Source organism: Eleutherodactylus coqui, chromosome 7 (assembly GCF_035609145.1).
Source record: "Eleutherodactylus coqui strain aEleCoq1 chromosome 7, aEleCoq1.hap1, whole genome shotgun sequence".
In the NCBI taxonomy this organism is placed as follows: domain Eukaryota; kingdom Metazoa; phylum Chordata; class Amphibia; order Anura; family Eleutherodactylidae; genus Eleutherodactylus; species Eleutherodactylus coqui.
Window position 1 is genome coordinate 221776615 of NC_089843.1, and position 22130 is coordinate 221798744.

General features: G+C 50.5%; 1 protein-coding gene across 5 annotated transcripts in view; it reads right to left on the reverse strand.

Annotated features, from left to right (window-relative positions):
- NFIC (nuclear factor I C) overlaps positions 1–22130 on the reverse strand; it is an 89737-nt gene that overhangs the window by 62178 nt on the left and 5429 nt on the right. For all 5 annotated transcript variants that reach the window (XM_066574474.1, XM_066574470.1, XM_066574472.1 and 2 more), the window contains exon 2: positions 15399–15930. In XM_066574474.1, coding sequence (XP_066430571.1) covers positions 15399–15930 — 532 coding nt within the window. The remainder of the gene's footprint in view (positions 1–15398; positions 15931–22130) is intronic.

Consider the following 22130-nt stretch of genomic DNA (forward strand, 5'->3'; position numbering starts at 1 on the left):
GCGCTGACAGCATGATCGGTCGGGGTCCCTGCTATACTGGTACCTAATGTGATACAGCATGCAAGTAACCATTCCAGCAAGATCTGCGTTTCAAAAGCCGAGTCCGGCTCCTTCCCATTCTCTAGGTTCTGAAAATATTCTTAAGTTTGAAAACTTTTTGCTAAACTTGTAACTATTCTAACACCCTAAAGGAAAGGAGGGTCATGTATAAGTGATACAATGTGAAGTAGGCCGATGGGAGGAGGCGAATATCTCCAAAATGTCTGTAAATGATGACATCTTTAGAAATAAACAAAAAGAATAAATTGATAAAAATCCAGAGTTTGGCCGCCTGCGCACGGCCGGGTCACATACAGCGATGGAACCCGACTCGGTGCCGGGCCGGTAACCCCCGCAGTCTTGTAAACTGTGCTGTGGATGTGCAGGGCAGCACACAATGCCAGCACAGATTACGCTGCGCCGTCGCTGGGCGAAGACACGGATCCTGTGACCTTTCTACAATGATGATTGGGGGCCGCAGGTCGGTTGACTTCCATTGACTTCAATAGAAGCCGTCCGCACGGAATCAGCATGAAAATGAAGCATATTGTGATTTTTCCATGCAAGTGGAAAATTGCAATCGAGTTCCGCTCGTGTACACGTAAAAAAAAAATCGCTTTTCCGTAGCGCGCTATGGGCGGTATTTGTTGCGGAATCTGGAGGCGGACGCCCACTTCAGATTCTGCAATGCAAATCCGTCCGTGTGCAGGCGGCCCAAAGGGGGCGCCGGGAGGAAGATTAGGCACCTCTAGGTTTGTATTTGTCAACAATCGGCAGGCCTCGCGGTCACAGAATCCATAAAGGCGAGACGATAAGGACTCACCCCGGGGTAGAGCGGCGCGGCTTAGCTGCACTCTCCTGAATATAAGCCCGGCCTCACACAGGTAACACAAGCCGCCCCCGCATTGCAGGTGAAGCCCCGTCCGACAGCGGGTCTAATGGTCTCCAGGATGCTGGGACTTTGGCGCATCAGACCCGCGGGGGGGGGGGGGAGGGGGGGGCGCGACTCACAGAAGAAGATTCAACAAGGGCGGAAATCTGGTGGATTTTCTCTAATGAAGTCAGCGGTTGATGAGCCTCAGCAGCGTTGGGGGGGATAGACGTTACAGAGAGGGTCTGCCGCATAGGCGGATCTGCTCTGCAGGTTGTGCACACGCTGCGCGTCCAACCTGCGCATTTCACCTCTCCAGAAGACGGCGTGACGCCTGCCAGGAATCTGCAGCGAATCACCCTGTGTGAACACAGCCTGCGGGACCGATTTATGCAGAGCAATACTCCATGAACAGAACCCACCGATGTCAATAGCTTGGCTGACGGGGATCCGTTGTCACGCAATGCTCGATCGTGTGCAGATTACACGCTGCAATGGGCCAATGAAGAGAATGAGCCGCGCAAACACGCAGGAAACCGGGATACTCGCTGAGTACTTACGCAGCCAACATGTCGGCTCTTCTGCAAATGTTTTTGTCAGTGGAAATACGCAGCGGGTACCCGAGCGCCAAAAACCAGCAGGAGCGGCGAAACATGCGGGAGTAAGCGATTTATGGTCACGTGCATACGCAGCCAGAATGCGCTTACGCCGTGTGAATAAGCCCCGAGGTGGTTTTTGGAAATACACAGCAGTTTGCAGCAGAACGGGGAAAAGAAGGGCTTCTTTCTATTTTTCATTCCATCTGTCTTCACTAAAAAACTGCAGTAAAAAGTGCCGTAAAGAATCTGATTTTGTGGCTTCATTTTTTTTTTTTTGGCAAAACCCACCACGGCCGGATGTGAGCGGCGAGTCACCAGGGGGGTACAGACGCCCCACAGGGTAGGCCTTGTTGGGCCGGTTTTCCTCATTTTGGTGTGTTTTTGAGGCTCTGGAGTTTTTCAGGCATTTTTCCATCGGCTGGTAAACCCATGCATCACAAATATGTGTATAGACATCAGTAAGTCTTGTGTCAGCAGAGGAAGCCTGGAAGGGTTAATGAGCGGAGCGGGAGCGCCTCCTATGGATGCTGCGAGGAGGGGCGGAGGAGAGGGGACCCGAGGTCAGCAAGGAAGCAAAACCAACAGCAATCTAAATATTAGCACACTGGATTCCAGAAAGCAGCAAAACAGAGAGAATCTGCAGGAACGGGATGGCGTAGAGGCGGCCGTTCCAGCGCCGCCGCGCTCAGCGAACACGGGAAACTCTCCGGGCCGACAACTGTGGGGAACAATACAGAAGCGCCCAGAGTACAAGATGGCGGTCATGGCCGCCGATTAGACGTTCTTCATCCACGCAAACACTAAGCCAAGGGAAGGTGGAAAATATACGGCGCCGGGTCACATAATCGCCACATCCCATCGGAACCACCAGGAGCGAACAGTGCAGAAAGATGTGCAGGTGGAATCTGGAGCGGGCGGCCGCCGCCGGGTTCCGCAGCGAATACCGCCAGAGCGCGCTATGGAAGAGCGCTTTTTCCTCTACATGAGGGAAAATCAATTAGGATTTGTCGCTCGTGGAAGAATAATCGCGGCCCGCTCTGTTTCAGTGTGGATTCCGCACAGACGGCTTCCATTGAACTCAATGGAAGCCGTCCGACCCGCAGTCCACAATTACATTGCGGGAAGGTTGCGGATACCCGCGCATCAAGGGAAACACAAGGAGTTAAAGAAAAATAAATAAACCGTACTGCGTATGCTCGATGGCAAGGCATGCGGAGCGCCCGCAGTACAGGAAGAAATGACAGGTACGCGGGATGCCAGCCGGGCACAGCTGTGGGCTCCCACATGTGGAATCCGACTCGGTCGTGTGCAGCCACTCTAAAGGGGTTGCCAGGTGCTATAGTCACGGCTCCCCGCTCCTCCAGCGCAGCACCCTTCTACTCGGCACCGCTTAGACTGCTGCAGCCAATCACAGGCTTCAATGCTGTAACACCAAGGCCTGTTGGCTGCATGAGATGTCCCATCAACGCCAGATGGGACATCTCAGTCCAGAGCTGTGGCCCTGGAGCTGCGGGGCCCGGGGGAGTGAAGCATAGGAACTTTTATTAGGTTTGGGCATAGGGAATATGAATATAAAACCTCAGAAACCCCTTTAAGACCCTGCGGAACACTAACTTAGGGCAATATTAAATAAGCTTTTGTAGGACCCAACCCCTCCCCCACTAATCCCAGAGAGCCAATCACAGAGCATCTACAGCTCTGGGGTGATATATTTATAGTGATCACTTATAATGGCACCAACTAACTAGCCGGGGGCCACCATGGTGGGCTATCAGATCCACAATGGCATTGCTCGTGCACAGGAGGCGCTCAAGTCAAGAATATGTAAGGAAATCTGAAACCACAAACCCGTTGAGAACGTACAAACTCCTTGCAGATGTTGCTGCTCGGTGGATACAAACCGAGGACTCCACTGCCCCATCCTACTACTGACTGAGGTGGGAGAGCAGAGGCAATATAGCTGAGGCCTCCTGCAGACGGCCGGGTCGGATCCCGCTGCGAGAGAGGCGAGCCGTGCCCCTGCAGTGACTACCGTGGCTCACCTGCTCCGGCGTCTCCCCGCTCTATGTGCCGGCTGCCGCCCAGTGCATCATTCTCCGAGAGGCCCGCACAGAAATAGGCAATCCGCGATTTGTTTACCGCGCGAGTTTTCACATGGTCAAAACGCGGCTGTGTGCATAGGACTGCATTATCTAATGACAGCGGGCACGGGCGGAAAAACTGCGGGAAATCCTGCTGCAGAATTTCCGCCTGTGTGCAGGGGTCCTTATGTAGATGCAAATCTGTCTAGTCATTCTGATATGTGTATTGCACAGCTGCAGCGTGTGATGGGTTAAGTGTTTGCAGGAGCCTGCAGATTGCCTGTGAATGGATCAGCTTATGCCCTGTCACATGGTAGGAGTGAGTATAAATGGGAGTGTGTGAGAGCGGGAAGAGATCCGTGTCTTCTGGGTTCTTGATGAAGAGTGCCAGCTACATGGGGGTACCTTTATCCCTCATGTAGTGAAGAATGGAGGAGGAGGAGAGGTTCCCTGGATTGCCTGATCTAGCATGAGAGGAGTGAGCCCCAATTGGGCAGAAAGCGTGAGAGAGAAATAGAGTTTTCCCCCCAAGGCCCAGTGCAGAGGTACTCTTCTTTAAAGGGGTTGTCCCGCGCCAAAACGTTTTTTGTTTTTTTTTCAATAGCCCCCCCCCCGTTCGGCGCGAGACAAACCCGATGCAGGGGTTTAAAAAAAAAAAACCGGATAGTACTTACCCGAATCCCCGCGCTCCGGTGACTTCTTACTTACCTTGCGAAGATGGCCGCCGGGATCTTCACCCACGGTGGACCGCAGGTCTTCTCCCATGGTGCACCGTGGGCTCTGTGCGTTCCATTGCCGATTCCAGCCTCCTGATTGGCTGGAATCGGCACACGTGACGGGGCGGAGCTACGAGGAGCAGCTCTCCGGCACGAGCGGCCCCATTCAGAAGGGAGAAGACCGGACTGCGCAAGCACGTCTAATCGGGCGATTAGACGCTGAAATTAGACGGCACCATGGAGACGGGGACGCCAGCAACGGAACAGGTAAGTGAATAACTTCTGTATGGCTCATAATTAATGCACGATGTATATTACAAAGTGCATTAATATGGCCATACAGAAGTGCTGAACCCCACTTGCTTTCGCGGGACAACCCCTTTAATTGTTCACGCCCAAGCGTCCTGAAGCCTGGGATCGCTGTGTGGAGGTACTCCTAATCAAGTCTGTCTCAATGCCTGCACTTGGAAGATTGTCTACTTTGCCTTGTACTACTGGAGTTTGTCTAAGTAAAGTTGCACCAGGCCCTGACCGTTCCCAGAGACCTGAGGTACGTGATATCTGTCTGCGGCTCATTTATTCCCCGCCGGAGCTCATTCGGGTGTGTAACGGAATAGTGGCGTCACCCGTGACAACTACTATCCCTGTTCTACCGTTTATTGGGCATCCCTCTCCTAGGGGTGTCCAGAAGAGGCCCAGTGCTGCCCTGGCCGAGGCTGCGTGTGTCCCTCTGGGAGAGAGCGTGGTAAGTGCCACCAAGACAAGCCAACATGTTACCCTCCCCGCTCTCCAACGTACGCCCTGTGTCCGGGGTCACCCTACACTGCACTTGGGGATACTGACCACTATTCAGGGATGGTGTGTTGCACGTGACAGTGATGTGATAATGGTGGGGCAGTATTATCGGTCTGGAGGTAATTATACTGGGCTTTCCTTCACATACCCTAAAGAAACAACTTTCCCTAATATTGGTTCTGTTATTTCGTCTCACCACGGAAGTCACGATGTGATTGTTTGGTCACCTTTAGGCCGAATGCTCGCGGACAGATTATTGCTGCGGAATTCGCAGTCAGACACCCACCGCGAATTCCGCAGCAATGTCCGTCCATAGACATGACATGTTAAACGATTCTCCCCTGCCCACAAGCGGAAATAACTGTGATTTTCCGCTCGCGGAGGAGAATCGCAGCATGTTCTACTTTGTGCGTAAAATGACACGGATGGCTTCCATTGCAGTCATCCGTACTGCAGGACCATGTCTAACCACCTAGATGCTGTGGTCACTACTGACCACAGTATCCAAGAGGTTAAATGACTGGCTATTACAGGGAGAGCCCAGCTGTCAGGACCCATGACATAAATGTCCATTATAGGGGCTTACGACAAACCAGTCTATAAATGTTCATGTATGTCATGGAGGCCCAAGGGGGCTTTCCAGTGAAATACTATAGATGACCTTATCATCAGCATAGGTCATCAAGAGCTGATTGGCCGGGTTCCATAGCTCGGGACCCTGACTGATCAGCTGAGCAGCGCATGTTGTCAGCGCCGCCATAACACAGAGGTTGGAGTGGAAGCCTCAGCGCTGACCTCTGTGTAGTGGCCAGTGCTTGTAAGTGCAGGCATGGCTTTCATTGAAATCAACGCGAGCTGCGCCTGCAGTTACCAACACTGGCCACTACATGGGAGGTCAGTGTGGAGACTTCCACTCCAAATACACAGAGGTCGGAGCAGAAGCCTCCGCGCCGACCTCATTATAGCGGCCGGTGCTTGTAAAGGGATATTCCCATCTCAGCTTTTTAGAATCAAGGTGGGAAGCTTCTACCATGGTTGCCGGCCCCACGGCTGGAGCCTCGGAGAGCTTAGCCCAGCGCGGTTTCTGTGCCGCTCATTAAAATGAATGTGCTACGTTGTTTCTGTAGCTCCCATTCACTTCAGTGGAACTACGGAAACCGCGCTCGTCGAAGCTCTCGGCTCTTTCCAACAGATGGTCGGAACAGGATGCCAGGTTCTCCCATCTCAGCTATACGAAGCCGAGACGGAAACATCCTTCTATTATATACCTCTAATTCTAACGTGTTCTGAGCGCCGTATAAATCTGCCATGGTGAGCGATGCACGGACGCGGGCTTCTCCCCCGCTATCCCCAACGGGGCTGACGGCTTGCCGACTCTTGCCTACTTGGATTTGCCCCACTTACTCCTGGTTGGCCCACCTTCTGTACAGAGGCCACTCTGTAGGGGATTTATTTGCACGTTCTCTATGTGTTTATGTAACTACCTTCTATCATAGCCATACAAGGGGGATTCCCATCACAGCACGTTATCCCCCATTCACAGGGTAGGGACTGGTTGATCCTGAGACTGCAGCCCCGGTGAGTCCCGGAGTGTGGCCAGTAGACATCACACATGCGTGCCTTAGGTTCATTCACTTCAATGGGACTGCCGGAGATGGCCGCTGTGGTTACACAATTACTATATTGTTGCATCTGTAAGCAAAAGGTTTCCAAGGCGGGAACCTTAATACGAAGTAACACAGAGCAGTCTAGAAAGTCTATGGAGCCGGAGGGCCGAGACATCGCAGCTGTAATAGACTTCCAGATAAGAATGTACAGAAGGCAAAAATAAGAGGCCTGCAAACTCCAGGACGGACGACCTCCCCACCATCCGTAGAAGACACGTCAACGGCGCAATGAATGGCTGATGGAAGCGACAGCGATAATTAGGGATGGAAGGACACGTTGGGACTGGCTGCACACAACCAGACCATGCCCAACCGCAACGGCCAATGGCCACACAATTTTGCCAGTATTTTCTGTGGGCATGGTTTGGCGGGGTTTGGCCAGCTGCCCTGTGTGTCTCCACCCTTAGGGACCACTCACATGATCAAGGTGCGGTCTGTGTATTTTAGAGACAGCACATGGACCCATTATAGCCAACGGTCCGTGTGGGGAGAAAAAAAAAAAATCACATGTCCTTTTCTGGTCGGCATTCCATGCAATGTCCCGTGCCTAGGGGCATTGGGCAACACACAAATGTGCATATGCTGCCTGATGCAAGTTACGCCCAAGAATCTCAGACGCAACTTGCATACATCTATGTGAATGGGTCCTTAGGATGGGCCAGCCCGTCGGCTACTCCTCTGTATGTCCGTCATGTAACATTATAGTACATTTCCCGGCCCTCATAGCTGTCATACCATGGGCCGCACTCTGGAAGGCTTCATCTCTGGTAGGTCCAGCCCTTTAAATAAGGGCTAGCGTACCATACAATGTGACTATGATAGCAGTCCCTCTACGGCAGTCCTCACAGGCTGCGCTCAGGACTTGCCAAACACACTGCCCGATTGTGGTGAGCCGCCGATGGACGGACCCCAGCTGACTGCCCAAGGTAATCCCCCCGGGTCTATAGAGCTTCCAACTATATTCTGCATAGGAAACCTACCCACAAAAGTGTAAGGACTTACAAGGTAATGAAAAAAACATTTTGGAATGCAGATGGGGGAACTGTAAAAAAACAAAGCTTTTTGGCTAACTGCTTCAGTTTAACCCCTTCCTGCCTGCGGGATGCATTATTACCGACATCACTAATGGCCATTTAAACCCGCACAGACATCTTTTTAAGGACACATCAGCCACAAAGGTTGAGGGGATGATGCAGCCTATGAAGGTTAAAGGGACAGGCGCACACGTCTCACCAGGTTCAGCAGAGGGGTCAAAGGTTACGATCAGACATAAAATTGGTCAATTTGCCGATCGACAAATATTTTAAGATATGGAATTGTAGCAACTCATACGAGCCGAAAGAGCCGCTGCGTCAGTCATGTCCTAAATACATTCCGAACAGCCGAGATCTAGAGATTGGTGGTCGGGGGGTCTCGGGGTCCTGCAAGAAGAGCCGACTTGATAGAACACTCCTCATGGTCCCCAATCCTAAATCCAGCTATGAACAAACAGGACTGCTCTTGGGGCTCAGGGGGTCAGGGGCCGCCCTGGAAGATGCCCCAAACCAAGTGGGAAAAGAAATTACTTAGAAATCCGGTTATTCGCACCAACATTACCAACAGGCCATACATACTGAAGCAGCATCCCTTTAATCCTTTCCAATCCAGTGTCCCCGCCAACCGCACGCTCCCCAGCTCTTACTTATTTTTGGTGGATTCCTTGAAATTACTCAACAGAAACACAAAAAAATGACCCGTCATGATGATTTTATGAGCAATTTTTTGAAAATTAACCCTTTCCCATCCAGTGTCGGCCCTCGCCCGACATTAAGATTTCCCTGCATGGCTCCAATGTCGGGCGAGGGCCAACGCAGATATCTAACACTATGCAGGACAGCTCTCCGAGGTTGTACTCGTGAAGCGCCTGTTGGTCTATCCAGGGTGGGTGCCGGGGAACAAGACCTACTGGGGCCCAAGTAAACGAGGCACGCTGCGGGGCGTCAGGATTGCAATGATAGGATAATAACATGTGGAGCCATTTCCCTGCTTTTCTCGGCACAAGCTTACACTTTCATTGGTGCCATTTTGGAATATAGATGACTTTTTGATCACTCTTTTTTTGTGTGCTTTGGGAATAGAAGTGCGCAAGTCAAACACAACTCTTGCCATTTTTTGCTTGTCTTTGCCTTCACATGCCGTACCCCATGCTGTATAACCTACATATTAACCGTATTCTGCGCATCGGTACTCCGCGGCCTGCGTTGACGCTTTCATACAGATCATTCTGGGGTGCATGCAACCTGTTGAGCTCTTTATTTTCTTTTTGGAGGTGGGATGATCAGTATCGATAATTCTCAGTTTATTTATTTTTTAATTTTACGGTGTGCGCCACACGACATAACATTCGCGTTCTAGTACAGGTCATTACGGATGCGCCAATGCTGATTTTGTAGGGTAGTTTTTACGTGTTTCCTAAATGTTATTCCCAAGTAATGTTTTACTGAAATAATTGCTTTTTATTATTATTTTTTTTTATTCTAATTTTTATTTTTTATGTGAAAAATTATTATTTATTTTCTTTTACCACATTGGTTCGTCATACAAGGGGACTTGAAGATGCAATTGCTTAGATAATGCACTGCACTACTTATGTACTGCAGTACATTATTGCAAACTGTCATTTTCTTCAGGTGACAGAACTGACCAGCCTAGGCCACCGTACATTATTTGGCCTCCAGCTGCCATGGCATCCGTCAGCACCCCACAATCTGATTCTATTGGTGCTGATGGGAGTGAAGGAGGGAGGCTCCTCCTTCTCCAAACCCCATAGATGTCACCGTCTGCTTTAACAGTAGCATCTAAAGTGTTAGCTCACCGGGATTGGAGCTAGGCTTACCCCAGTAGTGGCTGCAGGACCATGGCTGTCAGTTACAGCCTCCATTCCACTCTGCTCCAGAGCTAGATTGTGGAGTGATGCTGGACCGGCTGTCCCAAAGAGCCGTGCATGTACCGTGCCTGTCAGGGCGGGGTTAAAAGTTGTGTCACTCTTCAGCAAGCCCAAATGTGCGCACCCTTACATCGGTCTTAATGTGAAGCTCCACCTTCAATAAACAATCGCACCTCGTATATCGATTGCCTTTTGCACCATATTCACCAATGTTTCAGTCTGCGCAGTATATAAAAGATGGGAAGCGCTGCATCGCAGAACCACAGCATGTACCTGCAGCGCACTACACACATAAGGGAATGTCAGGAGGGGGTCATAAAGATACTACTTTTAAATCTGTTTTCCCGATTTAGGGCTCTTTCACACAGGCTTGGTTTTAGCGCAAAATAGGCGTGTTAAAAAATTGTGGCTTAACTGCACTAAAAATCGTGTGAATGGCCAATTTTATATGCACAGAAGACCGCTGAAAAATCGCCCATTCACTGGTTCAGCGTGTTGCTTAACAAAAGCGGAACTGCTCCAGGATGAGAGAAAGATGAACCCCCGCGAGGCTTTCCCCATAGCAGGGAGAGAGAGAGTGGGGCTATGGGGTTACCTGAGGGATATCCCCATAGTGCAGAGAGAGAGGGGGCTGGGCTACAGGGGATACCTGAGTAATATTCCCATAGCACAGAGAGGGGAGTGGGGCAGCAACGCTTCTCACAGGGATTTCCCATAGCAAGGAGAGAGTGACAGGGCTAGAGGGTGGATCCCTCTAACCTCGCCCTCTCCCCCACATTCTTAGGGAATCCCTCTAGCCCTGCCACCTCTCTCTCCCAGCTATGGGGAAATCCCTTGGGGAACCTGAAGCTGGGGATAGAGGTGGAGGGAGTTCCGAGCTGCTGGGGAATTGCCCAGCAGCAGGGTCGGAGGAATTCCTAGCTGCTTACAGCGGGACATTTAAAACATGCTGCCCAGAATCACATTTTAAATGTCCTGCTGTAAACTCCTGTTAGTCCCAGCGGGGATTAAGGGAAGCCCCAGGGAGATGAATGGAAGCGTCTTCCCCTCATCCCCACAGGGGACTAACAGGAGTTTACAGCGGGACATTTAAAATGTGCTCCTGGGTGTAGCAGCGCCGCTGCTGTTTGGAATTCCCTCGGTTGGCAGAAACCCTCCTAATGACTTGTCATCGTCTTTTCGGAGCGTTGGACACAGCTGAACTCCTGCGCAGCTCGCACCAAAGATAGGTCAGGTCTGATCTTTTCGAGCAGTACGGCCCTCAGATGCGGGCGTTGTAGCCGCCCATGTCCTATCTTTTTAAGGCGCAAGTTTTTCCACTACTAAAAAATTTTCATCTGATCGTTTCTATCGGAAACCATTGGTTCTAATAGACGCAATTTTTTCACTCGCCTATTCTGCGCGAAAACGACGCTCGTGTGAAAGAGCCTTATGTGCCAAATTAAAGGGATTGTCCCGCGGCAGCAAGTGGGGTTAAGTACTTCTGTATGGCCATATTAATGCACTTTGTAATATACATCGTGCATTAAATATGAGCCATACAGAAGTTATTCACTTACCTGCTCCGTTGCTGGCGTCCCCGTCTCCATGGATCCGTCTAATTCTGATGTCTTCTGGTGTTTTTAGACGCGCTTGCGCTGTGCGGTCTTCTGCCTGGTGAATGGGGCCACTCGTGCCGGAGAGCTGGTCACCGCGTCGTCATCGAAGCTCCGCCCCGTCACGTGTGCCGATTCCAGCCAATCAGGAGGCTGGAATCGGCAATGGAACGCACAGAGCCCATGGTGCACCATGGGATAAGACCCGCGGTGCACCATGGGAGAAAACCGCAGTGCATCCCTGGGAAAGGACCGGCGGCCATCTTTGGGAGAAGATTTTTTCAAGTCCTTATTTCGTCGGATCGGTGAGTAGCAAGCGGTTTAAAAACCGCTTTAATTTGCTATTTTATGCCAGGGGGGTGACAGGGGGAATGGGGTAATGTAAAATGTTGAGGTTTGCCGCGAGACAACCCCTTTAACCATTTGTAAAGTGAGCCGATTGGTGGTAAAAATCACGTGTCCGTGCGGTTGCAGCAGCGACATGGGAACCCAACCTTCTGTGTCCGAGTCCACCAGACGGCGGGCCTCATTAGCTTATCAACAGCTCAGCCCTTTCACTGCCAACACAATTTTCACACTTTTGACAAATGCAAAAAAGCTGAATTATGAAATAAATCACATTATAAACCCAAACGTGTTCTGGAAGTCGGCACTTTCATTGCCAGAATAACCGGGCGTCAGCTTTGGGATGCTCGGTGCCCCGGGCAATTGTCACTTTCAGCTGTGTCTATACCCTCAGGATGCGGAAGGAGTTGAAAAATTTGGCAAAGAGCCGTTGGCTTCCTGCCCACCACCCAGTCTCGGGAGCCACAAGCCACCTTAGGTCGGCCGGCCGCTGGACATTGATGTCACTGCATTGCACTGGGCCGTATCTAGAAGAGAACAGAAGAGACCGCGCCATTCATCATGGAAACGGGGAGAGGTTCTTATTGCCGCAAGGGACTAATGTGGGGACAATGCACAAGAGACAGAACTACTATATGGGCACACAAAAGTGGGACATTACTACTATATGGGGGCCTCAGAGTGGGACATTACTACTATATGGGGCACAAAGGGGGACATTACTACTGTATGGGGCCTCAAAGGGGGACATTACTACTGTATGGGGCCTCAAAGGGGGACATTACTACTGTATGGGGCCTCAAAGGGGGACATTACTACTATATGGGGCACAAAGGGGGACATTACTACTGTATGGGGCCTCAAAGGGGGACATTACTACTATATGGGGCACAAAGTGGGACATTACTACTATATGGGGCCTCAAAGGGGGGCATTACTACTATATGGGGCACAAAGTGCGACATTACTACTATATGGGGGCCTCAAAGGGGGACATTACTACTATATGGGGGCCTCAAAGGGGGACATTACTACTATATGGAGCCTCAAAGGGGGACATTACTACTATATGGAGCCTCAAAGGGGGACATTACTACTATATGGAGCCTCAAAGGGGGACATTACTACTATATGGAGCCTCAAAGGGGGACATTACTACTATATGGAGCCTCAAAGGGGGACATTACTACTATATGGGGCCTCAAAGGGGGACATTACTACTATATGGGGCCTCAAAGGGGGACATTACTACTATATGGGGCCTCAGAGGGGGACATTACTACTATATGGGGCACAAAGTGGGACATTACTACTATATGGGGCCTCAGAGGGGGACATTACTACTATATGGGGCCTCAGAGGGGGACATTACTACTATATGGGGCCTCAGAGGGGGACATTACTACTATATGGGGCCTCAGAGGGGGACATTACTACTATATGGGGCACAAAGTGGGACATTACTACTATATGGGGCACAAAGTGGGACCATGCTGCGAGGGGCACCAAGTGAGGCACTAATACCATCTGCGTCATTATTACTATCAGGACTACTACGGATGGGGAGTTTGTGCAGAGGTGGGAGAAACGAAGAACTAAAGCTGTCCAAGGAGCAGACTACAGAGACAAGTTGTGGCTGGAAGAAGTCTTCATGGCCGCCTGGCCCAGATGAGGAGGAACAGGGAAATTGAAAGAAAATTCCGACAAGGAAGGTCAGATTCTCAGCATTATTACTACCAGCTTTTCCCTTGACAGACCTGAAGGCCGATAGCGGCCCGAAGGAAGGCCAGGTACAAGAAGTAGCGGAATGGAGAAGCTACAGCGGTGTAACAGGTGGCAACTGTTGTGTAAGGGTTAATGCACATCTGTGAAGCCTGGCACAGAGAGGGTGACAGATGAGTCCCTCCCTCACACTGCCAGGCAGACTGGTGCCATCTGCTGCATGTCTCAGGGCACGGGGAGGAGGAGGAGCAGTCATATACATCCTCTACCCGCCTCACAGATCAATTCTCTTCCCAACCCCCAATATTTTCCTCTTAGGCCACAAACTGAAATAAGTAAATTTGTTAAGACTTCTGCAAAGAAACCGCAGTGAGGAAAAGTGCATGTGACCTTCTAGGAGGAGAAGACAAAGAGCGAGACGCGGAAGAAGGAGCAGCGCTCAGGAGAAGAGCGCATTACCATCAGCACAGAGACGCGCTCTCCCCAGAAGGGACACAATGTTCCAGGCCGAATTTCCCTAGAGTTTCAACCTTAAGGAGTCAGCGGGGCGCTGAGAAAATAATGCTGATGTAAGACACACAGAAAGGAGAAAGTGAAGCAAAGTGGAAATGGAAAGGCTGCAAAGCCAGAGCTCTCGCAGCGTATTTATGAAGCGCAGACACCCTCCAACACAAACAGGCTGAGGGAGAAGGGCGCGGCGCTCCGGGGACGGCACCCGCTGCATTTACTAGGGTCATCCTGTCGCTTTTCTGATGCACTCGAAGTCTAGCCAAAGTTTTATTACACTAATTTGTTAATTGTCCGCATCACTAAGAATGACCTATGCAAGAACTGGGGATTTCTGCACAAAAGTGGGCAAAGTTGAGATTTGCACCAAAATTATTATTATTATGAATAAAAATAAATCTTGCTATTTGTGTAGCGCCAACTTATACTGCAGTGCTTTCAGGAAATTAATTACCCCCACCCCAAAAGGCTGGGTGCTCTTACCGACCTCGGAAGAGCTTCAGACTGCATTTCTGCTGTCCTAACACTCTGCACGACACGGGGCTCCAGACTCAACTAGTGGACTAAAGTAAGCCGAGTAAGTAGGAAGTGACTAACGTCATGCAAGATCCATTACACAGCATGAGCCACTATGATGAATCTGGTCACTGCCTGGGTTACGTTTCTGATGGCCATGGGAAGCGCTGGCCATAGAGTGAAGTCTGGCCTGCTTACCAGCGGTGTGCCTTCCCTTAGGCCATGTTCACATCTGCGCCACAAGACCTGTTGGGAGTCTTCAAACTAGTCTAAAGTATCTGACACCCACATATCGACCTTATATTCTGCATAAGGCTCATTTCACACGGGCGATCACGATGTTGGGCCGTGAAGATTAGCCCGATATCGGGAACATGAGAATTCCCTGCAGATTAGAGGCGTTTTGGGGTTTTTTAATGTTTTCGACAGCCCCAATGAAAAACAATGGGCGAGGCGTTCCGAGGGACCTCTCAAACATGGGGTTCATATTTGTGCGTCTCGCCACACACAAATCTTGTGTGATTTTCGCGGCCGTGTGAAAGCAGCCCAATTAGTCCAAAACCCTTTACCCCCTCCAAATCTTGACGTAGACAGCTCCAGTGATTCACTAGCCTGCACAGATCTGATGACTTAAGGTCGATGAGACGGGACAATTAGCATTCCAAAAGAATGAAAGTGTAGAAGACTTAGATGTGTATGCAGCTCTACCTCGTTGTCCTTCAATGACAGCAAGCTGAGATCTTGAAGAGTCAGCTATAACCACAAAGAGAACATGTAGAGTCTTCATGGATTCCCTTTTCTGATTCCTTTAGTCAAAGTTGCCGTTTGAATGTAATCGTCAATTAACCAAGAAGCCATCGTCATATTAATGAAGTCTATAAAATCACCCGCTCACCAATCCGAGCCGAGGACATGGACTACAACCAGGCGAGTCAGTACACCCGACCATCACCAAGTCCGCCAGCCAACCAATCCACAGACATAAGCAATACCAATATAGTGGGAAAACGTGGTCTCACCTCTCTCCCGAATGAAGTAGGCCAAGTAGAGGTCCAACTCCTTGACGGAGACACTGATGTGGTGCGGCTGCACACACAGCTGGTGGTTGGAGCAGTGCGCTGCCTTCATCAGTCTCTCTCCGTCCGTGCTCTCCAATGGAATGCCTTTGAAAAGGATGACCATGACAAGATCCAAGCGCCACACCTTATCCGCCTGCCGTAGGCAATCTATTCTCCTCATCTTGCCCTTCTGGTCCGGGTTTGAGAGGACACAACTGGCCGCCTTCTTTCCAGTAATAGACAACACAAAGTCCTCCCGAAACTCCGGCCTGATGTCTTTGCGAAGCTTTGCTAAAAGGCGCGATGCCCATTTCTGCTTGACCTCGGCTTTCTCGTTCAGCAGTTCATCCTTGACGCCTCGCTCTTCCTCTTTAGTCATCTTTTTCTCATGTTTCTTGAAATATTTTCTTTTCCGTGCCTGCAGGTTGAACCAGGTGTAGGAGAACGCTCGTACGTGAGGGAGCAGGGCTTCAATAAAAGGGTGAAATTCATCCTGCGTAGAGAGAGGGGAGAGAATTACTGACAGATCTGCCGGCAGCTTCAGGTCTCGGAGTGCAGAAGACCATCGTACACGAGGACTAAACATCCTTGGAAGCCGCACCGAGCGGAAGCGTGACGGAGCAGAGGAGTGACTGTCGTACAAACACTTCTCTGCCGAGGACTATCAGATCCCGCACCCAGTGTGAACCCCGCTCTGCGGCACGGGGTGCTGCTCTGACCTCACAGGGGGTGTCCTACCTGAGCAGTTCCGCATAGTCTACTCTACTGTCATACACTTCATGAGTAGTGCAGGTTTTTAGTCTCAACCACCTAACAATGTATGGGGTCAGCCAAAAACAGAGGACATCTAGAATGGTCTATGAGCTGAACGGTCATGAGATGGCAGATTTTGATTATTTCTCTGTTTTTTTTAGCTGCGGTGACACCAATTATGCTTATTCTTTTATTCTTTTGATTTTTTTATGTGGAAACTGAGAAATGCTTTACTTTCTAATATTTAATTTTTTTAATTAAACTCCATTCTACTTTTTTTTTTCTAGCCCCCATAGTGGATTGAATTTACAATCGTCTAATCACTTGCTTACTCTACTGCAATACTTGCAGTACTTCTGCCACAGTCAGAGCTTCACAAGGCTGGCATGGCAACCCATTGGCAGCCTGGAGTGCTAGACATGCCTCCCCGCCCAGCGCAGCTACTCAAATGCCGCACTCAGCATTGACCATGGCATTTAAACAGTTAAATGGCTGTGATCTGAGGTTGCTGCGACCATGACCGGTGGCTGTCAGCTGAAAGGAATGCCCGTTAGCTGTCATGTACCTGAGCCACTCCATACCCTCCCATCAACTCATGGTAGAGATTTCCATCATTGGTCATTAAAGAAGTCACATATTTAAAGACAACCTGTCACCAGGTTTATGCTGCCTGAACTCAGGACAGGCATGGTGAAAGTCTGTTCAGAATGGGGCTTGGAGTCATGGGGGCGGAGCCCCATCAGCCCCTCCCCTCCTGGATCATTATGTCACTTCCTGTTTGCGAACAGGGAGACACCCGTTAGTCTAGGGGATCCGGGGAGAGAGTCCAGCAGGGCACGACCCCCGTAACTCCAAACTGGGGTTGAATAATTGTGAGTGCCCCTGTCTGCAGCTGAAACACCTACAAGCTGGCAGAATAAGTATGCGTTCCATGCGGATTTGTCACGCGATTCCCTCCCCTCATTGGAAGAGCTGAGGTTTGCGGTGATAATCTGCAGCGACTGACAGGCTGCAGACTTAGAAACCTCAATGTTTTTCAATTCCGCATATACTTTGTCTCCACACATGAATGGGATTGGTTAAACTATCATCCACATGGCTTGTACTGTGAGCAGCATGGATTGTCCAGAGGCCTGGCCACTGCAGCGTTTCCACTACGCGTTAATAAACGCTCAGTGTGAAAGACGATGCGAGACGTCAATCTGGTCTGTAGAAACATGGATTTAATAGTCAAAATAGGTTACAAAAAGGCCGTGTGCAAGACGAGCCGTCGACAGGCAGACCGAGCTTCTAGAGGATTCCCAGCCAGCTCTGCCGGGCCGCAGCTGTCCTTAGAAATCAATGGACACCCATTGATTTCCATAGGCACTCTGCAATGCTGCAATGATATCATGCAGTAAGCATATAATGTAATTCAGAGCTAACCCACCGGTGACTGGGCTGTCCAGCCGGATCGGTTATGGACTTGGCAACTGGAGGTTGACATCAGATACTAGGGTCTGTCAAGTAGAAGCAGCCCATCATTTCAGGAACTGAAGGCTACATGCCACAGGGTGCCTTTACATGGGACACATGTTGGTGGTTTAGTCGCAGAGCCCAGCGGAGATCTCTTTCTCTCACTTCCATTCCCTGTAAACAGGCAGTCATCCGCAGGAACCGCTGCCTGTTCAAGTGGGCCAACAGTCGCTTGCTGTGTAGGGGAGCCAATCACAAAGGGACTCCAACAAGTAAGCCATCCTCACTCTGATGGGTCACAAATGTCACCTGTAATCGGGTACTTTAAGGGGACAAAAGTCTTTTGAAAAGAGTGATTCCGGGTGACGGCCACATCGTGTATACACAGGACCCAACGGGCACATGAGCGAGAATCACACACTTGTCGGAGTCGGCTTTTAGCTCACCTAGAAACCAAACGATTGTCGGCCCGTTTAGGGAGGCAGTCGTTCCTCTGTACAATTCCGTTTGTAGTGAATGGCAGGCGGCCGCAAGAGATCGCCACCACTGGTGCATCTGGTCTCCACCGGAACTACGGGTGGAGTCATGGGTTTGTCCTGGTGGAGTGATAGAGAATGCCCACAGCTGCCAATTGGTTACCTTCACTTTGGGCGCTGGCCTTCCATCTCTGCTCCTGCCCCTTGTTGTTCATCCCCCCGGCAGCCTGCCATCTCCGTATCGGTCTACCATAATTTTCCCTGCCGCCTCCCGTCCCTCTCCCCGGCACTCTCCCTTCTACGCTCCCAGGTTCGGCGCTGTCAGTCTCTCACCACCCTGAACTGGAATCAGTGCTCCTGTACTCCTCCGCCAGCACCCGTCACATGGGTGGATGGATGGAAGCTCCACCGCTGAAGCCGGCACCAACATAACCTGCATGTAGGTAAGCGGCGGTTCAGCTCCACTCCAGTCCCCCGCTGTCACTCTCCCCGCCGGACTCCCGTCATGGCTGCAATCTCTCCTCCCGTCCCCCTGCCACCGTCTCTGCTGAAGCTGGCCCCGCTCTGTGTGTCCGTGTCCCCCGCTGGGTGTCAGGCGCCGTCTTCAGCCGCCATGGAAGTAGCCAATCGGCAGCTGTGGGCATTCCGCATAACTTCACCAGGACAAACCCATGACTCCACCCATAGTTCTGGTGGAGACAAGATGCACCAGTACTGAGATCGCCAACATGCTCCGCCTCCAATCAATGAGTAGTCAGCACTCCTGTGTGAATGTATAGAAGCAGTGCTGGTTGGGAAGGCTGGCGGGCACTTAAGCACCCATCAGTCCTCCTATGTAGACGTACATGGACGGCCTGCATGTAGATTCCGACTGTTAGTAGAGCCCGGCCTGTAACATGTCTGCACTGCACAGGCGCCTCGCGGCACAAATTTTTCTTTTTACTTGAATGCATGTAATTTAAGCTGACAATTGTTTTTACAATATGGTTTAAATAAAATGCACCCCTTGTCTTCTGCAGCCTCTACATATCCCAGTGTATAAAAACTGCAGTCTGTGGGAAGATTTATGAAAACGGTCTAAAGAAAAAAAGAACAATACTGTCTTTATTGAGCATAGCAAGCAATCCCAGCCCTCGTCAATGTACTTACTGCACACCGAGGGGCAAAACCCCAACCGTTCTGTCTGCACGCGGTTAGCCTTCCCTTCTGGTTTAGATTCCCAGTCATATTACAAAGCCTCTTAGGAGGTCAGACAGTGTAGGAAAGTTACCTTCCAACAGGTGGCGCCCTAGAGGCATTGATCCATCTCCCAGAGGAGCCTGCATGGCCTTGTACCCCCCAACCAGGATACCAGATTAAAGCTGCGCTGTGATTGGTTGTTGTGGGCAGCAAAGACAGTTTCATAAATCTGCCCGTGAGGCCGCTCTCACAGATGTGTTCACAAGATGCCGCCCGAAATTGCGGCATTTTTACGGTGGCTTCAAGCGGCGTTTTTGAATGCACGTGTGTGTTTGACAGCGCTTTTTAACGCACCCATCAAGGTAATGGAAGAGGAGGGGCGGTAAAAAAAACGCAAAAACGTATAAAAATAAATAGATAGCGCTTGTAAATATCGATGTTGGATATACCGCGTTGTACCACAATTAGCGCGGCGCTCAAGATGCTGTGCTAATCGCGGTAAAAAGCAGTACGTGAGAGCGGCCTGAGGATGACCAGGAGATCCGTCAGTGAAGCTGGACTGAAGGCTTACGCCCCTTCACATTCAGTCCTCGCTACTTACCGCTCCCACTCCTATGAGGATGATCAGTGATTCAACGGTTTTTACGCCGGCTAAAACGGAACGGCGCCGGCCCGCGCTTAAACTGAATGATTACGATAATCCTTCAGTCTAAACGCGCCTCATCAGCCGACGTATGATTGCAGCGAGGCTTACCCCAGAGGGGAGCCGTCGGTCCAGCTCCACGGCAGATCTCCTAGTGAGGCTCAGGCCGCCGTCACACGAGCCGCAGCTCCGTAACCTTCAGAACAATCAGCTCACTCACATTGGTCGATTTTCCGCGCATATCTGCGCCGTTGGCAAAAATATGCGACATGGTCTATTTTTTGTCTGCATTGCCTACCCAAGACTCCATAGGAGTCTATTAGATTTGCGCAAATGAGTCGCCGTGTACACCAAATCGCATTCATAAGTGCGCAATTTCACAGTGTTAATTACTAACACTGGAGACTAATTAGTCTGGCCCACCTACTCATTAGAGCGCTCCGCCTGTTCAAACATGGCACGTGTGTGTCCCGCCCCGATGTGTACAGCACCGGCAGGGCAGAAGAGTATACTTACCTGCGCAGAAACGCTTGTGCGCACCCAAAAAGAACACCTGAAATTGCAATGGTTTTGTGCGTGAATGCGCAGTGAGTACGCAGCTCTCCTGCATATTCCGCACACCCATTGGTTAAGCTTCTACCGTGCACAATACGCACCCAGATAAGCCATGCTGTGTATTTTCTCATGCAATCGCACATAGCGTAAAAAACACGCTCATTTAAACAAACTAATACGCCGTGCAAAAACACTCGTGTGAATGAGCCCCTATGCTGCTCTCATTCAGAAAATGCTGTGAAAAGCCGTGGCATCTTACAGCGATTTTGCGTGGCGGTTTTGAACGCACGCTTCAGTATTCGGCAACGTCCTTTTAACGCACCGCCATCCCTGCGATGAGTGATTAGATGCGCTAAAACACGCAAACACACAGCAGACAGCGCTCAAAAATTGTGGCGTTGGAAACGCTGCATTCGAGTGCTGGTCTGCACGGCCCCATTGAAATCAATTGCGGCGACGTTGTGCCGCGGTGTTCGGGACGCCGCGTTAATCATGGTAAAAAGCGGCGAGAACGGCCTTAGATTGCGGCTTCTATATACAGGGATATGTAAAAGCCGCAGACGCCAAACAATGCAAAATCTTAAACCCTGTAAGAAACAAGACTGTGGCTCAAAAATACATGTAAATGAAAACTGTGCCCTCCCAACGCTGTCCGTAGACTTTAAAGCACAGATTACTATAGAAAGTACTGGATCGGAAACGAAGTTCTATCCATAAACATCCATTGGCTAACAGAGGGCAGGAAGAGTTATTGGAGCGCCCGGCGGGGTATAAACAGTTATAAGGACCCCGAGGGCAATGAGATTAACAGAGCGGCATCCTATCTACATCTTGTATAGGGACTGCTCCGGGCGGGCGGCCCCTGCGGACTGCCTCATCCGGGCAGATTTGCACATTTCCATCGGTCTTATGATTGGACTCGGATACTTTGTCCTTCTGTTTAACGTCATCGCTGTCTTAATAATGAGTTCTAGTGGAGAGCTGGAGCCACCAGCGAGGCGCCGCATCATACGAAGCACTCAAGAGCTAGAACAGAGCTCACTTATACGGGTGCCGTGGGGCGATGAATGGTTAACTCCACAAAGCAAGAATGGGAGGGGGGGGGGGGGGTCTGACTTCCGGAGTGAGAACAGGTGGAGCTGAGAGGGGTGTTTGTGTTAAGAGAACAGAAAGTGAGGTTATCCGAGGACACGGAGTCTGAGTGCGTTTAGGAATATGTATGGCCAGCGGAGAAGTGTTACTACATGGCAGGAACATGTATCCTCGCTGCGGACCACTAAACCAACTTGGCTGCAGGGATTGGGGGGGCCCGATGCCCCCAACGGATTCCAATTTGTTTCATTTAACGTAAAAAAAATAAATAAACAAAAGATACAATGTATCTAATAAGTAATGTATCTAGTAAGGACCCGTGACGCCTCGGAGCCTGCGGGGGCGCTACAGTCCCGCCAAAGACCAGACGCTTCCATTCTCCTACGGCAAAATAACTTTAGGTGACATTTCAGAGCTGCCCAATAATGTAGGGGTTTCCAGCCCTTGTTATGGAGAGGACTAACAAGCCCCTCAGATATTAGAGAAGTCTCGATACTGATCCTTATAGTAAGGGCGCCCATTACACCGTCAGCAGCTGTC